The sequence below is a fragment of the Seriola lalandi genome, unplaced genomic scaffold (assembly GCF_002814215.2).
Source record: "Seriola lalandi dorsalis isolate HSWRI2012SDOR001 ecotype SW California unplaced genomic scaffold, Sedor1 jcf7180002054613, whole genome shotgun sequence".
In the NCBI taxonomy this organism is placed as follows: domain Eukaryota; kingdom Metazoa; phylum Chordata; class Actinopteri; order Carangiformes; family Carangidae; genus Seriola; species Seriola lalandi.
The window spans coordinates 107,994-123,621 of record NW_019525166.1 but is presented as its reverse complement, the minus strand read 5'-3'; the positions used below and the strand labels follow the sequence as shown (position 1 = coordinate 123,621).

General features: G+C 38.8%; 1 protein-coding gene across 1 annotated transcript in view; it reads right to left on the bottom strand.

Annotated features, from left to right (window-relative positions):
• drd2a (dopamine receptor D2a) overlaps positions 1-15,628 on the bottom strand; it is a 33,381-nt gene that overhangs the window by 12,753 nt on the left and 5,000 nt on the right. The window contains exon 2 of the mRNA XM_023419895.1: positions 1,516-1,826. Coding sequence (XP_023275663.1) covers positions 1,516-1,826 — 311 coding nt within the window. The remainder of the gene's footprint in view (positions 1-1,515; positions 1,827-15,628) is intronic.

Sequence of the window (15,628 nt, the reverse complement as noted above, 5' to 3'; positions counted from 1 at the left end):
TAACCCCAATGATGTCACAGTGATGTCATCCTGTCCTCATTGTGTAGAAAGGGCTGTGTCACACTAGTGGGTTTCTCCAAAGACAAACAGAAAGAAGCAGGGGATGCCAGTAGAGATAAGAGAACAGCTGACTAGTGAAATGTAACCTGATGCTGTACTTGTATGACTACAGTAATATAAAGTTACAGGAAACACCACTTACACAGCACTCACCACACTCTAATAAACAAAGTTAAAAACACACACCTCTACAGATTTCTCTGCTATCATACCAAAATGAATATGTCATTCACAAAGCTTTATAGCTATGCTATTTGGAGCTTTGACAAGTGGCTGATTACAATTCAACTCATACTTTTCTGAAATGTTAAGACGTAGGCTACCTCAGAGTGTACCCAGCTGCCCACACCAACAAAGAAAGCAAGTAAAAAATTCAGTTAAAAAAAACACACAGTATGCAGGTTGTGTACGAACTTTAGTCTGATGTTCGGCAGCAATGGTCACAAACACATTTTTTTTTGTTTATTAGCAACAGCAACCGCGCTGGAATAGTAATTTATTATATTCTGTGTTGCTGAAACTGTAAATATTTCTGTAAGATTACTAGAGTGACACATTTCCATTCACCACTGTGCTGTATGTACAAACAACCATAGAAAGAAACAGGCGGACATCATGACATCCTGTGGATTTATAAACTGTAATCTGATCAGAGTGATAATCATCATGACTCACAGAGAAACACAGGGGGATTAGAGTCCCTGTAGTCTTAGATTGCCTTTCTCTACATCAGACAGCGTGACCTAAAGCCTGATGGTCAGAAATAACCCCAGGACAGAGAAGGCTAACAGAAGAAATGAGCAAAGAGACACAGTAGAGAGATATTTTTCTGAAAGATAGCCCACATCCTGCTTGCTATTGATTTGGTAGACTGGAGATGATTTTATGCTCGACCTCAGTCTCTATTCTCTTTTAGGCTGCGATGGTTAACAGGAAGCTCTGTTTTATCCCACACAGGGGTGAATGCAAAATGATGTATTCCAGAGTCAGGAGGAATAATTCATAAACATGACCTCTGACTTAATAGACTATTACCATTGGTACTGGTTTGGCTGGAACCCTTTTCACCAGATTTGGCATAAATATCTGTTGTTTGAATAATATGCTTTGCTACTTTTTTTACTCTTTGAGGCTGAACTGATTTCTGTCTTTTAAATAGGTAATTTTCTTTGCGAAAACAAGTAAGTATTGATTGCTTTCAGAGCCCACCCTCTCATATATGGTTGGAATCTCTTTACAGCTATTATTCTGCGAGTCTGAAAATCACTACCGTTTTGTTTCCTAATGCATTTCCACTGACACAAGATAAACACTGAGAGAAAAAGAGCTATGGGTGTAGAGATAGGGAGAGCATGTCTGCTGCATAGGGCATTTCATTTGTGTGTGTGTGTGTGTGTGTGTGTGTGTGTGTGTGTGTGTGTGTGTGTGTGTGTGGTTACATCTTCGCTGTCCTACCTCCAAGTACACGACCCAGGGCATAACCAGTGTGGCCACCAGAAGGTCAGCCACAGCCAGGCTGACAATCAGGTAGTTGGTGGTGGTCTGCAGAGCCTTCTCTCTGGACACAGCGATGCACACCAGCACGTTGCCAAAGACGATGACAAAGATGAGCAGAGTGAGCAGCATGGCATAGTAGTTGTAAGGGTGCTTCTGCTCTTGATCGGTTTTGTTGAAGCTCCATGTTCCATTGTCATAGAAACTGTCATTGTAGGCATACTGGGTAAAGACATCCATTAGCTGTGAGTGACGAAGGCCAAGAATGGGCCCTGCAAAACATGCAGACAGAGAGAGGAAACAACATAAGAATGCTAAGTTGAATTAATGTGAATGTTTGCAATTTGTGATGGGGGAAAAAAGAAAAAAGAACTGCAATGTTTTGGCATAATCTGAATTCCTGCAGTAAGTGCTTTACAGAGCAACCTCTCTAAGTCTTTAAACCTGCTGTAGCCACTAACCGGTCCGTCTTTATTTAAAATAATAGTGTATAAAATGATGTAGAAGGCATCTACCTGTTTCTATCTGATAAAAACTGTAACCATCCAAGTCCTTCACATCTTCAATGAATGTAAAGGGGAAAAGTCTAAACTTAAGAGGCTCATTTAGGGAACTGGCAGAAATTCAAAAGAAGCTGCTGGTGAGTGTCCTTGTGTATAAAACATATTGCGATGTATTAAAGGTATGTCAGCTTTTTCCTGCAGTGCAGAAAGTTTTTCTTCAGAAAACTGAATCATCTTTTACAGCTCGTCTAGCAGTCGCAACACCAACACAAGCACACATAAAAAACACTCTTTCAGAAAGTTGATATGCCAGTGTGCTTGCATGTTTACACGTGCTTTTCGTTTCATTCTGTTTGTAAGAAAAAACTGATGATTCATAAGAGATCTCAGGAAAATTTCAGTTTTTGTTGGAATGTTCAAGGCGGTGGTAAAGGTTGTTGCAAAGTACAAACACAGTAGTGTTTACATTCAGCGTTTGCATATTTGAGGCATATGTTAAATACCTTTGCTTCCTCATAAACACTTCAAAAACATTTCTTTTTAATATTGTGAACCTGCATTTCCTCTCTAATGGTGCAGTACTACATGTCTTGGAACATAACCACCACCAACTGATGTTCAGTGGAATAGTTTGGCTTGAACGCCTTCCTGCCCTCTGCGGTTGCCAGACATTTGCGCTTTGTCATCCATGTGCTTCCGAGTGTACACATTCATTTTCATGTGCATGCTAGTAGATCGGGAGATACGAACAAAACAGGGACACACTCACTGAAATATCGCTCCCCAGGGCTCCTTTTAAAACAAGTGTTTGAACTGTTTAGAGTCTATAATTGTATCTCATCAACAAGTTTGTTCAGCAGAAGCACTGGAAACAGCTATTAGTTCTTCAAAATCTGTTGAACAACAAAAGAATACAGCTTAAAAAGCACTTTAACTAGTGATATTGTACCAGGGAAACATTAGTGTGGCTTTTGTTACATCAAAACAATAAGTGTAACTTCACATTCAACATTTCACATTCATTTCAACGGACTAAAAACTACATGACTTTGACATTTTTCAGTTCAGTTTATGACCTGCATTATCAGAGAGAAAAGAAATGTTAAAGAACGTACCACAATGTGTCACAGAATGTGTCACAAACCAGCCACAGCGCATCATAATGAATCATCACTGTAAATCCTTAAGTAACCTTGTGACAGTCAGTCCAGCTGTGTAACACCTTGTATTTGTCGCAGTTACTGCGACACAAGCTTATGATTGCGTTATGAAATTTATTACCTTTTGCTGCAAACTGAACTGCATTTTGCATAAAACGTCATGAACATGTTATGGGACATGATTATAGCCTGGGATTTAAAGTCTGTTTACTTTGATATCTGTGTACTTTGCATCATTTTTCTTTTTTTGATTATAGCACTACTTTTCATCTTTATCACTCAGTAGATTTGACACTACACAAAACAGATTCTCCATAGTAACACTATGAACCCACCTATGCAAACTTGATAAAGCTGTCTCATTTTTTTAGAATAACGTCAAAAATACACAGGCACATCATATTTTACAAAACCCTTAGCAGTGCAATTCCCTCATACCTGTCTAGATTACTGTTTATGTCATCCTCTACTTTCCCAGCTCCATTTTCACTCCCTTCCTTCTGTCTCACTCACTCACACCCTAGCTGGTTTTACAGCCTTTCGGGCTGATGCTGCTCCTGCTGACTGGAATCTGTTTAAAATCCCCACCTGCATCTAACTCTTTTTTTTTTTTTTTTAATCTCTGCAACAAATTTCATTTTCACAACCTGAGAATTATTTTCTTAGCCTTGTTATTGATTCTGCAGAGTGTTTTTGTCTTGGAATTTTACCTTGATCTAGTTGATGGGTCATGACTTTTATATGTCTCCGTTCCCCCCTGCCTCTAGCCAGAGGGATTGCTGCAATAATCTGGTTGAATAAATAAAGAGGGAATTAATGATATAGTGTATTAAAAGATTTTTTTGGATGCACTCCGTGTCCAATATCTACAGTCTACACTTGGCTGGAAGGTTTAAAACTTTAACGTTTTGCTCTGATTTTGAGAACACTGTCAGTACGTATGTACATTTTATGTGTGGTATCGCTCCCTGACCTTCACCATTATGTTTATGATCAGGGCTTTGACTCCGCTGTACTACAATGCTTACACTGGAATCACATTAAGAAGGGGTCTTTTCACAGCCATTAATGAGTTAAGGAACAATAAGAGTAACAAAAAAAAAAAATCCAATGTAGGCTAAATATGGGCGTGCAACTGTTGTATTATGATGGACTTGAATAAATGTGAACCCACTGTATCCCGAAAGTCCTGATGTCACTATGAAGTGTTTTCATTCTTTAAAACATGATGGCTTTTGTCTTAATTGTCTAAAGGATACAGTGCCAAAGGCAGAATGGGACAAACATCCAGGTGAGCAAATATGACTCATGAAGCCATTTTGAGTTTTTGTGGCAGTAACTTTCTTCATAACATTTCTTCAGAGTTTTTTTTTCTTTTAGTAAAGATATCTGCAACTATACCCAAAAAGCTTTTTGACACCAACTGTACAGCCTAATAAGGAGCTCTTGAACCGACTTTAGCAGCAATGCTGTTTTCTTTTTTTCCATTAGTTATGTTTGACAGCTGGACTGTTGACTTGTGAAGGCCAAATTGTTTAAAGATTTTTTTGTGCTCTTTACAGCCTTACATGAGCATGACGTGTTTTTATTCTCAGGACCTTGAAAATCTTTGCTGATCAGGACACGTTTCACTTGCGAAGGACAGACTCCCTTACATTTGTGAATTTTTTAATAGGGTCAGTTACATCTAACCTCAAGTACATCTGAATGTCAGTGCACTGATTAGATTACCTTATACTTTCACAGACGTTCGCACACTCATTCTGGGCTTGACTGTGAATGATGAAACCGGAAAGGTTTTTGTTTGTTAGTCAGTTCAGATTGTCATAACAGAGATGATCAGACCAGGTAATGTCGGGGTGGAAAACCACAACTATGCAACTATATGTGTGTAGAGTGGACATAACAGAAGAACAGCCACAACTAGATGTATTTAACTATTGATTTGTGTTATGTCCATACTGTGTGCGCACATATTTATGAGAGCAACACATACTGAGCAATAAACATTTTTTCAGCCCAACAGTCAACTAAATCAATAAGAAAAATTACCAGAGGAGGGCAGAGGGAAGCCTTGGTACAGACAGAGTGAGAAGAAGGATTTAAAGAGAAGCAATGACAGAAAAAAAAAGAGGGAGAATAAGGGAGTGAGTGCTCCCGTTAGGATGTGTAAGCACTGCTCTGGGGCACCAGTCTGTGTGTGTACCCTGCAGATGCCCTGTGCTGTCTAATCTTATTTATTTGCCCACTCTAGTTTTTTACTTACAGTACGTGAGACTGTTCTCACTGCTGGTCTGATAACTGGTGCTTGGTTATAAACAAAAACCTCTGCTCTCTCCCTACTACCTTCCACATCTCATTTTCATTAAACAATGTCCTCTGTGATCTGTACCTGAGAGTGATAATAATAATGATAGTGACCTTCTCAGGAGGTAAGCAAGAGTTCCAGGTCAATGACCCAAAACAGACTCTGTGTCTTGTAGGGCTGCCACCAAATAGTCGACCAAAAATCAGACGATCAGTTGTTTCGATTGATAGTTTTGATCGGTAGCTTGGTTGCAGGGGGAAAATAATCTAACTCCACAGGAACTGACAGCACTGAGTATCTCAGTCAGTCAAGGACAGACATCTTTTACATGGCTGGTCCCTGTGCTTATTAGATAGCAATGTAACCAAGCATCTTGGGTTCGCCTAACTGGGCATATTTAGTAAAAAAAATGTAGTAATAAAATAATAATCATGACATAGAGATGTAGTGCAATGAACAGCAGCAACTTTCTCCTAACAAGCAGGACTCTGCCAACAGCTGCCTTACGGCAACTATTAGGGAACACAACCTCAAATACTGCAACACATAGTAAACAGCGGACAGTCTGTTACGGTAATTACATACCAGTATGTCAGGCTGGAAATCCAAGGTGTGGGATCATTTTGAGAGATTAAAGGATGACCGCCAGAAGGCGACATGCAAACTCTGAAGGCTCATCATTTTAAACATGTAAGCAGCCAAACATTAAGCACTTAGCATGACAGCTCACTGTAGCGTTCTACTCGCTGGATGTTCCAACACATTTAGAGTCATTACTGCTTAATTGTAAACAGTTGTTATCATTATTACTGTTTTGCATTTCTTTGTAATGCAGCACAAAGTTAACAGTGTTACTTACAAAATTCTTTCCCAGCCATGGTCCATTTTCAGATTAAAACAACAACTACTAGTCGACCTGGAAAACCTTCCGGGGGTAGACATTGTATCTTGCACAAAGAATCTGGCTGTTTACCACCATAATGATGCTCTCCTACGATGGTGTTAGGCATTACTGGAGAGTTGAGAGCGAGCTTTTATCTTGTGATTCTGGCTACAGTTCGGCTTGACTGATAGTCAGTTTTAATCCAGATCCCTCCTACCTTTGACTCCAGCAACAGCTGCTAATGCTAATCCCTCAACGGCTTCCCACCCACAAGCCAGGCTCTGCTCTGATGGACTCAGAACAGGTCTCTACCTGGGCACCCCAAGAATTACTTGTTTTTCTTCCCATATTTTTATATTTGAAACAAGCAGAACACCCACTGCCCTGGGGGCTGCACTGTATTTATTTACAGTGCTTATGTAAATTTATCAATTTCTGCCAAACCAGCCTGTGTTTGTTACAAACCCTGCTGTGGGTGACAACAATATGTCAGGAAGTGACAAGTAGATTGATGCTGGTGGGCTTCTGTCAGAGGCTATGCTGAGGATGGTGAGTCCCCTGTTTTTTTTTTTTTTTTTTCTTATTTGTACAAATGACAGAAACTTGCTTGATTCAAAGGTTTGAGGTTGTTCTCATGAATGGCTGTTTCTTTGGTTTTGGAAACAGCTAATCAGCTTCTTTGTAAATGGAATTAAAGTTGAAAAAGGTGACAATTTACAAGGCTACTGTATCAAGGCTGCAGTAAATTTACTGACTGAAATAACAGCTCTTAAACCATTATACTGAAAGAAAACAGAACAGAACAAAGCACACTTGAAGGGACACTTTTTTTTTCCAAAAAGAAAAATGTTTTTGCCGTTGTCCCCATAGGTTCTGGAAAATGTTGCATTTATCAAGTGGCCCCTGTGGTACTTAAGGAAATAGTTTGAGAGGTTTCAGTGCTTATAGTTGTTTCTCCTTTTATTGCCTTGATGAAGGATTTAGGAAAAAAAGCAAAGAAGCTTAGCTTAACAGCCATGCAGCTTAGAGGGCACAGTGAAATGAAATATTAAGTTATTAAATGGATATTTAACTATCTACTCATTACTTACGTATTACAAAAACATGTCACCTCAATCTACTCGACAAACACCAAGCAAACTGCTCTAAAACTGCTAACACAGCCACTGTGAAATGGATATTGAGCGGATGCAAACATTAGTCACAGTGATTGGTTTGAGATAAACACTAAATGGTTAATATCAGACTCCTACCACACTGCGTCTACATCTTGATCCAAGAACAGGCTGAGACCACGTTGGTCTGGGCATTACAATCAGAAGGAATTCACTTACATCCTCTGATGATTATTTCAAAGCTTCTCCAAAATCTTTTAATACTTTTCCAACTAAAGTGTTAGACATTGTATCACAAAGTATTTCGTATTTTATGTTCAATTTTCCTTGTTGTTCATACATTATGATTTATATTGCACTTCAAAAAAAAAAAGGTATTTTTTTCATGCACAATTACTGCATAAATATACCACTGTAAACAGCTGGTCCTATCCAAGCTGAGTATCATGCCCATCCCCCACCTCCCCATATTGTTGCTGTCAATTGCTTGATACACATGTGATACGCAAATTCAATTTAATTAAATAATAACTTTGATGAACATAATGGTGCTGCAGATCAATACAAATTTCTTTGTAATTATGTTGCTGGCTGCTTCTATTTCCTGCTTTGAAAACACATCTTTCTCATTGAACAAACATATGCACTTTGTGAATCTCAAACAAAGAAGACGGGGCAATAAACAAGGGAAGTGTCACACAACAACAGAGATCATTTTTGTAGTCCATTATTATGTATTATCTTTTGAAGCGCTCCAGTAATTAGCCATCCGTCTTGCTGCTTTTGTGAAAATGTGACTCTTAAATCTAAAATGTGTCTATTGTTTTAGTCACGTCTATTTCGGGCCACAGTGAGCAGTGCCAGACACCTGTCAGCAGCGTTGCAATCCTCTGTACTATTATCCTCTCAGCTCAGAAACTGCAGCTGTGTCGTGGTGAGTGTAAATAAGAACAGCAGTCAATAAGTTGCATGAAAGAAAAGTCTCACACACAAGCTCAAATACATAAAATGACCATGATACGACTGGGAGCTTTAACTTCAAAGTGGAGTTTACAATCACAGATAGAAACTGAAGTCGGCCAGTGGGTGTTCTGCATTACACAAACCTGGCAGCAAGCAAAGTAAACAAAGTGTGAAAGCAAGGCTAAAAAAGTATGGAATGGACTATAATAGTTGAAATTATGTGAAACATATTGCACCCGTTGCATCAGTTATTTGATGTGTAATAGAAGTGTTAGTGTGTGCTTTAATGATTTTGGCTTCAAATGATGGATCTTTTTCGGGCATTGTGTGTTTGTGTGTTGGAGATCAGTGCTGCCAGTAAAGTGGAGAAGAGAAAAGAAAGTAAAGTCATAAAATGTGTATGACAATCTGACAGATAATAAAATGCACTTTCCATCTTAAATAATGGTTTAACCTCATGTTCACTAGCTTACATTTATAACCAGAAGTACATATTTGAGTGCCCAATAATACATGTACGTGCACTGATTAAAGTGACATAAGTGAGCTACTTTATGTTCACTTCTAATCCAATTTTAATTCAAGTTCCACAATTTTAATGTATTGCTTTTTGTTCTGAGTCTAATTAACACACTGATGGAAAGGTTGCAATGTGTCTTGTTCACTCTCTTGGGAAAAGCAAGACTGCAGCCCAGACTCTTGTTTTTCAACAGTGGATGTCACTGTAATAAAACACCACAAGAATATTTACGATGGGAAATTTGTGTTTGTTCATAAGAAGGGCAGTCTGGGTGGCAAGCATTTCACACTTGTGCAGATAAGCCATCTGAAACAGCTACAGGAAATATCTGCAATAGTCTTATCTAAGTTTCAATACTGGTGTGTTACGCACTTTGGTTTGGAAAGTACACTGGGTAGATAATAAAAACGAATTACTTTGTACGAGAAAGTGCATAAATACAAAATGTTCTAAAAGCTTTGTAGGCTGTAACAGGAACACTTGGATGGTTTTTAGAAAAACATGTTTGCTTTCTTACTTAATTGAAAATAACACTGGACAAGAAGGTGGTGGTAATGCATCAACAGACGGAGGTGCTAATGCACCAAAACTGTTCGCCCACCGCCAAAAGACCTGCTTTACGGACCAAATTTGGAATTAATGCAGGTTAAATAAAGTTTCCACTGCAACTACAATATTCCTTTACTGCACTTCTTTTCTTCACCCACTGCATAATAATAAAAATGTATGTAGAGATGAATTACATTTGTATACTGATCTGTTTTGAGTTGTCCTGATTTGCACATTGTTTAAGTGGTAAAACATGTACTCTATTTTTTCTTTGATTGGTGACTGGGAATGGATGGTTAGGATGATGTTTTACAAAAAAAGAAGAGCTCAGAGCAGCTCATTAAAAAAAAAAAAAACTTTAATCTGTGTGAATTAAACTTTGAACTAGCTATTGGGAAGTGTGAATTTGCACAAACGTGTTAGCTGACTTCCTTATTGGAGTTACAGGTTACATCAGAAGTTGGTTAGGTTTAAGGCTGGAACATCGAGTGTGAGAAAACCGGTCTTGAACGCTACTATAACAGAGTTGAAGTGAGTGTAAGTGGCTCTATCCCACTCTAAATTGGTCATATTCAACATTTAGTCCTTGTCAACATGGATCCTGACTGGGTCACTGGGACAGCTTTAACCCTAGTCTTTTGGCTTTAGGTTTATCATCTACACTTTAGTATGCTGCCATCAATTGCATGTTAAGGATCAACTTTAAATGGTTCTTGATGTTTTTTGACTAATATAGAAGTCACCGGCTGGAAATGAAACACCTGCTCATATGTGAAGTCAAAGCCTCATAGTTTAAAAAGTTACAATAATCTTCAAGCAGTAAATATACAACATCATATGTTCCCGACGAAAGGGAAAGCTCAACAGACATAGCAACAGCAATTAAAGGGGGTGGGCCTTAGCGAATGGTCAATTACAACACCAAAATTATTAGAGTTAAGGCTACGGAGCCAATTTATCATGTAGCCAAGACCTTTGAAATGCTACATGCCATCACTGGGCACAGGCACTCTTTAAAATGGTGACTCACAATGCACAATGCAAATGTATTTATGCCCCTATTACAGAGACAGTGATTTGTGTGCAGTGGAAGCACTATCATTCTGAAAATGCTCTTTTTCTTATTCTCATACACACAGTACAACCACTATTCAGAGACCCACCAAGATTAAATATTACAAGCACACAGAGAGCGGTTCGAGCTATAACATACTCTGTCCTATATGAAGGTTTTACATTATTAAACTGATGGATCGCCGAGCAGCAGCTATAGTGTAGATGCAGCTGTCATCATTAAGCACTTAAATAGTGCCGTAGCCAGCCAGGAGACCTCTGAATTGTAGGCAGTTGACCTGTCCTGGATATAATCCTTAAATAGCCTGACCTCACTTTCTACCCACAATCCCTCAGTCTCACATCTAACCAAACACTCTTATTCCCAGGTGACCCCAGCACTGATCTATGAAAGCAGGAGGCATTATCTGACTATCCTGGATTTCCACAGTAGTGACAAAGCTTTTCTCTGCAGACGGTTGAGCTCCCTGGCCTCAACAAAAACAGATAAGAAGCACAAGTGAGAGTGTTTTTCTTGTACAAAGTAACTACATGTCTTCCATGTAGGGTTTGGCTGCTTTCTGTCTTTCATCAGATAAAGTTAAGACTTATTTTTCCAAGAGGAAATAGCCAATGTTGGCAATATCTGACAAGTACTTACAAAAGCAATGACAGGTTGAATCTTCTGATTCGAAAACATGAGTGTAACAACAGTATGACTTTATTAGGTGCACTTTGTTAAGATATAGTTTACTATCCGCCATGCTATCATTTAAGATTACAGCAAGCAAGTTCTGGTGTAATCATTCAGTATTAATGGGACACATAAAATAATTGGAAGAACAAAATAGGCATGACTTTACCCAGTAATTGTAAGCATCTTCTAATAAAAAATGGTTTAACCATAATTAACCTCCTTAGACCCGAACTCTTGCATGGCGTGCATTTTTAATTTCTCTTTGCTATTTAGGCTGATTGGGACCTGAGAAAAATGATGTCCACATATGAGGACATTAGTTTTAAATTTCAATTACTGAGTGGCAGTATAATATCCTCATATGTGGTCACCAGGCCCTTGTTGAGAAAAAGTTAGTATTGTGGTCTAGAGAACCCAAAATGTGAGGTCCACATATGTGGACGCCAGGTCCTAGGAGGTTAACTTATAATAGAACACAAATTGTTCTTGTATTGCTTTCCTGTTTTAATTAGTAAAAATTTACAGGATTATTTTGAGCTGTGATCTTGTTAAATGCTGCCACTATATAGTGGCAATGGTACTCTAACATTAGCTGCTTTTAAACTGATTTGTAATTACTGCCCAATCTCCCATAACATTTTCAGTGGTTTGTGAACTGGCATCAGAAGAGGAAAACTAATAATCAGGTACATTGCTTGTTGCTGTTGAGTGCTAATCTCATCCAATCATGCAGCAACGATGCAGTCATCAGTTTATTAAACCATGCAATAAACTGCACTGTTAATCTTTACATGAGCCCCATTTAATCAAAAATTTGCTTGTGTTGAATCACTGTTATTCTCTATTGACTGAAATCCCTCAAACACACAGAAATACACACACATGCATACATGTTTTAAAATAGCATGTATACAATAATATATATATATGTATATATATATATATATATATATATATACATCCCATTAGTGTTGTTTTGCTCTATTTTCTCTCTGTTCCCTTTACAGTCGTGAACATTGATAGAAATGCTGTGACACCAATATGAAATGTGTTTCAAAAATCTATTTCAAAGTGTAATTACTCTAAGTGAAACCAATTGTCTGAGTGTCTACTAATAATGCATCCATGTGTCAAATTTGAGTTTATATATTTGCCAAATTGATTATGCCAATGATTCACACTTGATTTTCTCATAAATCTGTTTGTTTGAAAAGGAAACAGGCATATGCAGCTCTAATGGTACAGATATGGTATTTAGTTTTGAGACCCTTCTCCAGCCTCTGCAACATTCAATCTTTTCCCTAATTCCCAATATCAGCGTATGCAAAGGGGAAGCAAAAGCTCACGCTGATACCACTTTATCAATACTGTCAAAGTGTTTGATTCTACTGCGCGATACCCTTCATCCTAATTAGTTTTCTAACTGCCACAACCCTCTTAGTTGCCAGGTCAAAATCATTGATGCTGGCAAAGTCAATGACTATCTTGTGAGTTCCCTTTCTCGGAAAATAGCTCCCTTTTGTTGCTGTAAGAGTGAAGAAGCAAGTCATCACAACTGTGAAGCCACTTTCTGTGTAGGTGGTAGCTGCTATGACTTTTACTGTGCTGAAAATAAACCTGCTCATTCAGAGTAGCAATTACTGTGTCATCATCCTTCTGTTGTAATTATGCCTCCCTCTCTCTCTGCAATTACCATTATGGAAGATTTTCTTGTAACAACCATAAAGGTGCATTCTGTTTAGTTTGGCACCCTTCTGAGATGAGTGCAATAAATAGTTAACGTTACAAAAAATGTAAACATGAGGCCTGCTTAATAAAAGATATAATGTATACTGCGTTTTCCTGGCTCCTTCCTTGTTTAGAGGAGGACCAGCGAATCTCACAGGCACAGTCTGTTGTGTCTTAACAAATAATGATCAACAACCGCAGTACCTGAAGTGTTGCAGTTTCTATAATCTATATTTTCAGAGAGTATGCACCTGATAAACACTCTATATTAAGAAGACAAACTGCAAGTTGTCTCAGGGTACTGAACTACCTGACTTGACTTATATAAGAGAACAACACTCAAGTCATTTAGTTGACTGACATATGCAATAACCTACATCACTGGAAATGGTATTCAGAGAACAAATTTTAACACTCACTTTTCATTGTTGAGATGCTGTCAGAAAGAGGTGAAAACAACTGAAATACTGGAGACTATCCAGGAAGTTTCAATACAAGTCATATAGAGAGAAAGGCAGGGAGGGACTTGAAAGGCTAAATATAAAAGGCAATGATGCATCATGCTCAAAGACGAAAAACGCTCAGGGCACAAATTCTTCTTATGCATCAATGTTATTGATACACTAAGACATAAAGGTTATTGTAGTGGTAATTTCAGCTATTACCTACTCAATTCAAGCCATAAGGGTAAAAATGGTAGAGCATTCAGCCACTGGAAACGGAGGAGAGGGAGGTTGGTAACAAGCCTCCATCGACCTCATTAGATTGTGGGGAAGCTTCAACCTAACAACCGGTCTCGTCTCTTGTGAGGCCACACGCACGCACGCACGCACGCACGCACGCACGCACGCACGCACACACACACAACTCTAGATGCTTTTCCATTACATTGCATGAAACATACACGAAGGAGCAGATGCAGATGTGTGCACACAAAGAGCTACACACAACAACTCTGGCCCTGCTTTTTCCTGACACACCTTGCCTGTTCAACAGAGGCTTGAAAGCCCCTGGTAAATCAAGTGCTACTGTAGGCCCAACTGTACCTGTCTGCCACTGTGTTTAAAATAGGTGAGGTAAGTAAGACAGAGGTTTTTTTCCCCCTCTCCTGATCCCTGCCTCAGCTGTACTGCACAGTCATCTGAGGCAGTTTATAATCCTGCATATCCCCACACTATACTGGGTGGTGCTTTTGGTTTTGGTGGGATCACAGAGCAGCTAGGCAGGCAGATTCTTTGCACTAGCGATAAGCTGATAAATACACCAAAGTATGGAGAATGTGATATCTGTGTCTTTCTGTAATAGACTTCCATAGCTGTAGTATCGATGTAAGCTAAACATACAAACAGCCTCATCATAACCTGCTGTCATGGAAGAGATTATCTGTTACATGACCAGACTTCACAGCCCTCGGTCCTGAAAATGATTGGGTTAAAAAGTAGCAGAAATTGGTCACTTTACAAAATATTCTCATCAATGACCAGTTTTAGTATCTCTGTCAGTATCACTACTTTGCACATGCAAATGCTGGGGCCTATGATAGCATGCAACAAATGAATAGGACATAATGAAATACGTAAGTGCTTTTCTGAAGTGAAAATGGGATGTTGGAGGATGAAATTTGTATGTGTGAGATTTCCTGCGCATATTGTAAGCCAGCTCCAGTTCTGCAGCCTCAAAAATCATCAGACCACAGGTGGCCTTGAGATGCAACAAGTGTTACCGGCAAAAAGATCACATGGCCAGATGGATTAGTAGTGACAACACGAACCACAACAATGTCTCAAGGTTGTCACTTTTACCGTGTATGTGAAACAGATATATGCTGCTCTGTGATCAATGAGAGGTGTGCAAGAGAGGACAACCTGTCACCGGCCTCTTTCTAGAAAAAAAACAAGATACTAAATTTTTGTTTATCAAAAATTTTTCTTCATCTGTCCATTGCACCACACATGATGCTCATATCGAGCTACTTCACCATAAATAATACAGCAGCTAACCAGTGTGGGTATGACCAAACAAAATCCCCACATCGTTAGAAACAACTACCTATTGCAGACAGTGAGCAAAGTGATTATTCGACTGGAGTCATGTTTCTGGCCACCTGAAACATTTAAGTCTAATATTCACAACTTCCTTTTTTTTCTTCTTACCCCTGCTTTGTCTTATAAATTATTGGTGAACATTTCAAGATCCTAACCTACATTACCAGCCACTAGTTACCTTTGTTTCTCTGCCTTTCAACCCGGGTAGGTAGTGTACACTTGTCTTATCTGATCTTGGCTGCGGGAAATGGCTTCCTATGGTTTTGTGTTGGTGGTTCATGAGAGCCATTGGCAAGCAATCACACAGTCTAAACTGAAACAGAGCTGAAACAATGAGTTGAAAGTGGCTGCAAGCATAATGTAACCACAGGGTTGGCTGTTAATTCTCAGTGGGTTTAGCACTATAACCAACTATTTACATAACCAGGACTATTCAATCTGTTAAGTACTGCACACTTATAGTAGCTCACTTGTTTACTTTATTGAAAATCTTGCTTCTGATTGTTTCAAAGCTGTGTTGTTTTTTTTTCTTTTTTTTGGGGGGGGGGGG